Source organism: Lates calcarifer, linkage group LG23 (assembly GCF_001640805.2).
Source record: "Lates calcarifer isolate ASB-BC8 linkage group LG23, TLL_Latcal_v3, whole genome shotgun sequence".
NCBI lineage: Eukaryota > Metazoa > Chordata > Actinopteri > Centropomidae > Lates > Lates calcarifer.
Window position 1 is genome coordinate 16,203,474 of NC_066855.1, and position 10,040 is coordinate 16,213,513.

The 10,040-nt window shown below is 40.5% G+C and overlaps 1 protein-coding gene across 1 annotated transcript; it reads right to left on the reverse strand.

Moving 5' to 3' along the window:
- Positions 1-1,019: 1,019 nt before the first annotated feature.
- Positions 1,020-9,225, reverse strand: LOC108891984 (S-adenosylmethionine synthase-like). The gene is given in 10 exon segments (XM_018689386.2): positions 1,020-1,975; positions 2,100-2,233; positions 2,577-2,759; positions 4,201-4,314; positions 4,316-4,420; positions 5,236-5,379; positions 5,565-5,677; positions 5,805-5,927; positions 6,629-6,706; positions 8,953-9,225. Coding segments are annotated over 10 exon segments (1,188 nt in total). The 5' UTR covers positions 9,044-9,225; the 3' UTR covers positions 1,020-1,872.
- Between the last annotated feature and the right edge of the window lie 815 nt (positions 9,226-10,040).

The following is a 10,040-nucleotide window of genomic DNA, read 5'->3' on the forward strand; positions in this document are numbered from 1 at the left end:
AAATACAGCCTTAAGCACATGTTTTATTGTTGAAAAATCATATTTACAAGATTTTCCAGAGCTAATGACAAAGTATGTGCAAAGAATGAGATATTATTCATGAGATTTATGCCCCAGAAAGCTGTAGATTCAGTTTTTTTTCCTTCATCTTTGGGAAATCGAATGTATTTACAGATGACACCTCATCTTTGTTTTGCAGGTATCTGTGGGTCAGGATGAAATTCTGTTTTATAACCAAATAATGTAAAAGGTGATAAACAGCCATTTCATCTAAAACACTGACTGCAGAGGAAAAGATAATAGTGTTGATTTCCTTCTGAAAACCCAAATGCCAAGAGCTCTAAAAACTATTCAGCATTCTCTGCAGCCTGTGTGATAACATACCTTTAAAGGCTTTAGATCATCATGCTAAATGAACTATACCAGCTTCTCCAGGACATCTTTATCTCCCTCTTCTAAGATCACATCCCTTTGTTTCCAATCGTTTTTGTGCGGACACAAAACGCCAAATAATATCACACTTACGATACATTATTTTAATCTCAAAAATGGACTTCAGTTTGTGCTTTTCTTTCTTAATGAATGACACAACATAAAGAGCTCTGAAAACTAAAAGACTCACAGTCTATATTCTAATTTAAGACTTTTAAAGGCTTTAGATCATCCAGTGTAACTATGAAAGCCATTTTCTAATCTTTGTTTTGAAGCTGAATTGAAAGTGGAACTGAAATTCAATATTTCATACCAAATACTTTAAAACTGGACAAAACTCGTGACGGTATCATCTTAAACGTCAACCTCCGAAGAAAATATAATTGTATGTTCAGGTTACAGGTTTGTGCGTTGATTTCTTATCAAAAAAAAATAAACATTTAGACCTCTAAAGACTATTAAGAGTCACAGTCTGCAGCTTAAGAGTCACTGACATTTGAAACCTCTTTGGGACATTTAATTGTGAAATCACATCTCATCTTTGTTTTACTGTCATGTTGTGGAAATCAAGTGCCTGCAGCTCCTCATGAAATTCAGTGTTTTAATATCAAATAGCCAAAACAACATTTTATGGACCTAGGAGGAGGTCCATATTTCTTAATGAAAACCATTACAACAAGAGCTGTGAAAAAGGTAGAGAAAAAGAAAAGAAGTGCCAACACCTTTACAGGTTTCAAATGATCCATCCAGGATGCAGTAAAAATGCTTCAAATGATTTACAACATTTAAAAGTTCTTTGGAGTGTCTTTATCTCCTCCTCCTGAGATCATCTCTCATCTTTGTTTTGTGGTTGGTTTGTGTCAGTCAAACACCAAGACTCATAAAAACCATTGAGACTTTCTTGTAATTACTTTAAGATCTTCAAGGCTTTATATCAATAGGTGTAAAACCTGCAGATACTCACTAGCACTGTATAGTATCTATCAAAGAGTAAGAAAAATATAGATTATTGGATTGTTTCTCCTAAAGTGTTCATGGCTATTCTCCCTTTAAATTTGGTCATCCTCTTATTTCTGGACATCGAAGCCAAATAGTTGCAGACAACAACTTTCTCAACCAACTTCTGTGTGAATCAAACTGCAGGCACGCTGACCGTACACTGTATCTACGAGACAAAATACCAAATAGCTCACTCATATTTCTTGTTACTATTGAGGGGCCACATAGTCATAAATTACATATGAAGCTTCTTCCTCTGCCCAATGACCAGAGATTATCTGCGCCCCACCCTGACCCATCCCTCCGTCCCCTCCCCTGCTCACTGGCAGCTGCCTTTACTTACTGGGTTACAGGAGCACGAGGACTGCTATCTATAAATCATTTACGCTCACACACACTCTCACACACACACACACACATATACACTGATACATAGATACACTAGAAGTTGAGGTTCTTTGGGACTTCCCAGGGAAACTCCTTCCTGCCGAAATGTCCGTAGCAGGCTGTCTTCTGGTAGATTGGTCTCTTCAGATCCAGGTCCCTAAAGCCAAAATGAGTAGGCAAGGCATATTCAGAGTAACGTAACCTAAACATTTCCATGATGAAGTATAATCAAACTTCATATAACAGCCAATCAGATGCTGTAGTATCAGTTAAATGCTGACCTGACGATGATGCCGGGTCTGAGGTCAAAGTTTTTATTGATGATCTGCAGCAGCTCCTTCTCATTCTTCTGAGAGGAGCCGTAGGTGAATAGGGAGATGGACAGTGGTTGAGCTACTCCGATCGCATACGCCACCTGGAAATAAAGACAAGCGACACAGTGAATCACATGGCAAAACACTGGCTGACATGGATGGAGCCAGGCCAGTCAGGTTCTTCTACAGCAAACTGGATCTGGCTTGGTGAAAAGGGGCATTGTCATGTTGAAACAGGAAATGGACAAACATAAACTCCCTACACTTCTCTGTTAAGAGATAAGCTCCAGATGTTAACATTATCTTGTAAGGATCATGCTAGAGAATTTAAGGCATTTGCAGATACAGCAGATACAATTTGAACCTTTAAAATTACCTAGAAAATGTGAAAGCCATATTAAATCATGACTGACATTACTCAGGAAGGATTTGATATCATCTCACCTGCACCAGCACCCTCCTGCACAGCTTGGCCTTCACCAGAGACTTTGCCACCCAGCGGGCGGCGTAGGCAGCTGAGCGGTCCACCTTAGTGTAGTCCTTCCCAGAGAAGGCCCCGCCACCATGGGCCCCCCAGCCACCGTAGGTGTCGACTATTATCTTCCTGCCCGTCACTCCAGCGTCACCCTGCAGAAGAACACACACACACACACATAACTTATAAGGATTTTTTTGAATAGGTTCAACCATAGTATTTAATTTATTTAAATGTGAGCTTGCAGCTGTGTGTAACACAAAGTTTAACAGACTTAACATCTTCTTTTCTAACATTTTTTCCTTGGCCTCAATGGAAAATGCAATGACATCAGGCAAAGACGTGAAGAGAATTTAGGGAAAGAGAGAATCTGACTGTACTTACTCTGGGCTGTTTTTAAGCCTGCTTTATCTATAACAAATGAAAAGATAAATACTGTGACAAACAAAAGAATTACAGCTATTAAAGAAACAACTTCAGTTTATACACAGGGAACATTTAACCATCAATTAAGATAAGATAATCCTTTGTTAGTCCTACAATGGGGAAATTTACACTCACAAGACACACATTACTCACAAGAAGTAATAAAAACAACAACAAGACAAATGAAATGATGAAATAATATAATAACATGACAGGAATATATAAGTTGAGAAAGTTAAGTAATCAGAATAATAATTCAATAAAAATAAGGCAGAGTAAGTTAGCCTATATTCAGCTCATACAGTTTACTGACAAGGCTGTTGTGAAGTAGCTGTAGCTCAACAATATGTAGTCAATCGACATTCATATATTTCTTATTTTGTTCAACTCAGAGGACTCGACCTCTAATCATGGCTCCCACTTAATTACATCCGGGTCATTTAACTCAGTTTGGAGCATTCCTGGCTCCCTTTTAGCCGATTGGATCTAGCGTTAGCGGTATTCTTTACAACGATTGGCTCACTCGCAGCTGCGAAACGAACCTCCAATCATATTCATTCAGGTGAACACGGCGGACAGTTTAACTTCCTCGCGTGTTGCGGCGGCGTCTGAGTTTCTCGTTTTTGATAATTAAAGAGTTTTAAATGACGATGCTGCGCCGGATAAAGGTAGAATTTCCTGGTGCTTGCTGTTTGACAGTGTCCACTGCGAGGAGCCTGTTCACCGGATTTCAACACGCCAGAACATCCCGGGACTTTGCTACGGTATGTAGCCTACATGCTGCTTGTGCTGCTTGCGTTTTAATTCATGGTTAGCTACATGCTATGTTTTGGCTCAGTAGAAGTTGTGTTTCCTTGGCAATGCCAGTAAAATACCTATGGCTGCTGTTGAGGTTCAGTGTGAGGTAAACATGAGTTATTGGCCATGCAGGTGATTTTGTGTTGCTGGCTGCTCAGTGAGCTATGACTCCACTGAATCTGTGTGCTCTCATCTGCAATGTATGTGTATTTATTTGCAATGATATTAGCCAAATGTAGCCAAACGTTGCAGTCTAGCTAATTTGTGTAGCTGGCAGAGTGGGGATTTGTGGCACATTTCACTACTTCCAAGGTGCATGGTGAGGAGAAGTAACCTTTATAGACCACATTGAGACCTTAAGACCTTTACCTGTGGTCCACCGATCACAAACCGTCCGCTGGGCTGCAGGTGATAGATGGTGTTCTCGTCCAGATACTTGGATGGGACCACAGCTTTGATGACCTTCTCCTTCAAGGACTTTCTTCTGCTCCTCCAGGCTCACATAGTCATCGTGCTGCACCGAGATCACCACAGTGTGGACCCTCTTGGGAATCACAGCACCATTTTCCTGGGTATAATGAACTGTCACCTGGATAAGGGTGGAGGGAAGGTGGAGTTTTTAAGCGTATTTACTGTATTCCTGCATTAAGACATGCACATTATCCTCGTTCACATCTAGAGGCAACCTTCCTTGGGCTTTTGCAGACCAAGGCCTTGATTCTCGGGTGTGTCACGTGTGCAGTGAACTCATTGCACAGGCTGAAAGTGTTATTGGAAAGACGTCTCCCAGCTCAGATGTTGCATACCAGCGTGCTCTGGTTGGTGTCTGCTGGTAAGCACATTCTGGAGGCTACGATCACTGTCCCACATATAGTGCTAGAGAGTTAAGTATTCACTATAAACAGAGGGAGAGGAGCTGGACTTCCTTTCAACACCTGAAACGTGTCATGTTTGTGATTCTCAGTGCAAGTTGTACCTGTTAACCTATTTACCAATTAAAAGTACAGTATTGAGTTTTATGTGAAACAGAATTCAACTGTGTGCGAACAGTTATGTAAAGGCACACAACCATTAGTTGTACTAACAGACAGGTTTACTGGTGACTTTGAAGACAAAAGACTTTGTTAGTGATTTAAGTATGCTTGATGATGAAGTCCATTTCATATGCTGATTTAGGGGCCGCTGTTTTGTAAAATGGCTGTAATTTCTGATGGGTTCTTCCAGTTGGTAAATCATAAACTTGAGCTGTGTTTTAGGAAATGAGCCTGATGAAAGACAAAGCTCTTTATTGCAATGTAATGTTCTTGTCAGACACATGTTTCACCACAGCAACAATATTTTTTGGTGTCTTATAGACGGTGTGGGCTGGTTAGTTGTGTATCTAGTTGTGTATTTTGATCCCACCTGTGTCTTGGAGTCTGGGCGGAGCCAGGGGACTGTACCGTTTCGTCTCAGTTCAGCCATCTTGGCGTTGAGTTTGTGGGCGAGGACTATAGTGAGAGGCATGCACTCCTCTGTCTCATCTGTGGCGTATCCAAACATCAGACCCTGTCCACATAGAATGAGTTGAATTAAAACTATTAAGTTAAGTTGTCTCAAAGGTCTTTATCCTGTTTGTGGCAGTTGAGCTCTGATTCCATAGTTTTGACTTTCAAAACAATATGGTTTCTCAAGGATACAAATGCAAGGACACTATTTGATAAAAGAGACAGTATTTGTTGCCAGGTGTCCACCTGGTCTCCAGCTCCAATGTCACTCTCTAGACGATCGATGTGAACTCCCTGTGCAATATCAGGGGACTGCTGCTCCAGAGCCACCAGCACGTTACAGGTCTTATAATCAAAGCCTGGACGGAGACATGGAGAGAGGACAAGTCAGAATCTGAGTAATTTTACGTAAAGCAAAGTGCTGCATCTGACAGATTAAAGTTGTCAATCAAAGCTAAAGAAGTACAAGGCGCTGTTACACTTCACCTTTCTCTGAGTTGTCATAACCGATATATCGGATGGTGTCTCTCACCACTCTCTGGTAGTCCACATTGGCCCGGGATGTGATCTCGCCACAAAGTAGCACCATGCCTGTCTTACACACCGTCTCTGTTTGAACACACAGAGCACATCACACTACTCATGGGACTGTCCTGAGAAGTTTAGGTTTTTTCATACATTTCTTACCATTTTATTCTTTATTTATTCCTTTGCATTTTTAACCTTTACAGTCTCCTGTGAGAAGTGTGTAATACTTCACAGCACTCAGAAGAAGCCTGCTTGGTGATTCTTTCATTTATCAACCCCTTTAATGAATTTTCTGTTGCCTGAGCGATTGGCTTTGTTTCCTGTACATGGCCTGTCAGTTACACTGCTTTGGCACTTTAATAAGTGCTTTCCACTTATTTGTGAATTTAATACAACATGCAGTCGTTGTATCTGCTCTTATTGTGTACAGGAACACAGTTTTGTATATTTTGTGTTTCTGTATACTGATGAAATGTGGTTTTGTTGACCTGGAGCATCCTTGATGACATCAAGAGATCTGGTATAAAGGTTACAAGTAGAGCCCACGTCCTTTTTCAGTTTGACAAGAAGTAGAATCAAGAAGCTATACCAGATAAGCAAGTTGTCAGCTATAGAAAAGTAACGAAGGAACTGACTTTTCTAACAGGTACTCACAGACTGTAGCTTCTAGATTGGCTTGGCTCTAAAAACCATTAATTCTCAGATTTACTGTAGGGAAGACAATTCACTCTTATATTTGTGTGCTGCTTCCCTCTGCTGGAGGAAAACACATTGTTACTCACCACAAGCCACTTTGGCATCAGGGTCTTGCTTCAGATGAGCATCTAGCACCGCATCACTGATTTGATCACATATCTTATCTGGGAAGACAAGAGAAGGATTTAAATACATCATTAACTGCATCATGTATTTGAGCTGGAGATATCAGGTTGTTTCCTCGTGTGACCTTCTGCTGCACATCAGATTCCTCATCTGGGCAAAGCCTGAAAATATCAGATTTCACTGCTCCATCAGAGGACTACACATCAGTCCTGTTAGGAGCTGCAGCCCTATGAATAGCCTTGGCTTGGTGAATACATTCCAGTGTGACATGATATACAGTAACTCCGTCAGATCATCAAAGATCCACCACACTGACGTTAACGGTACTGACACATGTTAAAGTGTCTTTAATTGTCCATTGCCCCACATTTATTTGAGTATTTAAGTTGTTAGCCACATATGACCCCCTTCCAAAATATTGAAATATCAGCCAGTGGTGAGACAGCTCCAATGCAAATCATCTTGTTTGAAGAATTTAACAAGATTAAGTTTAATTCTTTGTAAATCTGTTGCAGCAGAGTGTCTTATTTCAAGCTCTAGTCACTCTGTCTGTCTTGAACCTTTTTGTAAAACTATACAGTATTCCTGAGCAAAAACACTTAAATTTTATATTAATGTTTTAGGACTCCTTTGTAGACAGAGGATTGAGGCTTTTGCAGACTTAACTGCACAACCAGTTAGTACTTTTACTTTGATACTTTAAGTGCATTTTGCTGTTAATATCTCAGCACTTTTAGTTGATAAAATTTTGAAATTCAAGACTTTTCAGACAAAAGTTTTTGTCAATGCCAATTTTTTCAGTCACCGTTGCCAGACCAGTTCAGAGTGTAGGAATCTGTAGGCTGAGAAATTTAAAACCATCCATGATGTTGACAGATACGTCAGTGGTGACTGGGGTATTGGTGGTTGTGTTGTCAAATTATGGTTTTGCACACTTTGAGTGAAGGTTGCTGAGACTGAGACCAAACCTGTGGTACACCTGTACTCATAACAATAGTGGAAGAATACCCATGTACAGGTAGGTTTGACCACCAGTTTTGCTGTTGCAGTGGTGTTAAACATTGTCATTTTGTTTGCATGAATGAATGAACTGAATGAATGAAGTTTTTATTATTGTCATGCATAGAAATATATACATTTTCAAACATTATTTTTTTTTAAACGTTGGGCTTGAAATATTGAGTTGACTGAACACATTGCTGAAATTCTCGCAACTCATTGAATTAAGTCTCTAAACAAACACACCAGGATATTTGGGGACTTCCCAGCATGCATAGTTTGAGGTGAAACTCTCCAGGCTTTTGTAGTTTGAAGACATAGAAAGTTGCTGTGTATCTTTAATACTTTAAAGCTGCTATAATAAATATTATTTAAATTAATTTGCAGCTTAATAGTGAGTTTCAGCTCTTTGTTTATCTGTCCACCACTGTACTGTTTTGGTTCATTCTTGCAGCTCTCATATTGTCGTTTTTGGCTGCAGTAGCTGTTTTCAGAGAAAAAGCTGTAAAATCCACTGTGCACTACCTGCTCAGCAGCAAACAGAAGATAGACACAGTTAGAGACCATCTAAGGAACATAGTGGAGCATTTAGTAGCTACAGAGCCAGATATTCCATTCAGGAGCTGGTGGAGCCCAAAATAGGAGCTAAAAGAGAGAAATACTGGAAATACTGGACCTAGATTCATCAGGTGGACACAAGCATGACTCCAATTGAATGACAGTGTTGCTTTGTAACTGCTGTATGTGCAAATAAGCACATGTTTCTGTGTTCACAGTTTGTTTCTGCTGCCCCCATGTGCTCAGAAACTAAGCTGACTTCAAATGGAAAAAATGCAACTAAAGCTAATCTGTCTGTGATGTTTGTGACCGAACAGTTTGGTTAACTTTGAAACCATTATTCAACCAAATTTCAGCTGGGGAACTTGTGTTTTCAAGTTTTACTGCAACTTTCTCAAACTGGGATTAAATCCTAAGCATCATATGAATCTACAGTGCACGTTTTCTCTTTGATAATGTGCTAAAATCCACTGTTTTATCTGTAAAGTCTGGGAACAATGCTCTAAATACTTCACAAAAACACTTTAAATCGGTGGTGTGAGGCTCCTCTAACTGCTTTCTGTGGTGCAGTGGCTCCATGCACTGTTCAGGATTCTGCACATTCCTCAAAGTCATCAATGATCACTGAAACATAAAAGTGTTTTTAACACGTGATAACCCCTTCTCCTCGCTCATAATCCGAGGCAGCTGTGGACGAAATACCGCATGGAGAGGAAGTCCCACTCACCAGGATGTCCCTCTCCCACAGACTCAGAAGTAAACATGAAGGACCCGTCATGAGGAGCGTGGTCGTAGTTCCCATCCATTGTGCCGTTCATTTTGCCCCTTTCAAAAGCCGTCAGACACGTTGCAAAGTGGTTAGAGATAGCAGAGGTGATGCCTGTGGAGCAGAGATGCTGTTCTAGCACAAGATGTATTTCTTATCAAAACAGCAAAACAAAAGACGGACAGATTGTGCAGACAGATTTTGACTGTGGTCTAGTCTGACGGTCCCAAGGCAGAGCAGCCGGAAAACTCTGCACTATATAAGGCAAAGACAACATACACATGGGGGGAGGGTGCCATGTGAACCAGGGGGTTTAGACCATTCAGGGGCGAGAAAAGGGGAGGGAGGGAACTGTTTTTTTTTTTCCTTTTTTTTTTTTTCATGGTGACACTTATTTAACTCCTCCTGTGCTGGATGTTCCCACTCCATCACAATGTTCCCACTCCGTCACAAACTGATCCTCTGATAGTCTAACTTGTTTTTCATAATTTACATAGAAGAACATTAATGTCATGAAAGAGTTACTCTGAAGTTCCTCCACAGACTCATTCATGCCCAGTCTTTGTACCTGGGGGCCCCTGAGGTCTTTGATTAGGGGGGGCGTCTGTGGCTGAGTACACAAAGAACTGCCTGCCTGTGGAACATTTCTCTGCAGAGTCAGAGTTCAGATATGAACTAACAGATAGATGATGTGAAAGAGATCATGGAGACATTATAGAGCAGCAGTGGAAGAGATACTCAGAATTTTACTTTTAAAGTAAAAGTCCCAATACAACAATGTCAAAAACTCCCTGCAAGAAACAGTAACCGTACTCATTCTGCAGAGAGATATTTGAGGTGAATGATATGATATGACACTAAGATACAAATGCATTCATGTGTAAACAACTGCTAAAGGTGGAGCTGGTTCTAACTACTTTATATACAGTTGGTTAGTTTAGTCCAGTGGTTACCATCATAGGAATCAGGCCACTTCACAGGGTCACCAGATAAATCTGGGGGGTTTGGGAAAAAACAAAATACAAAAAAACAAACACATTCACCCCTTT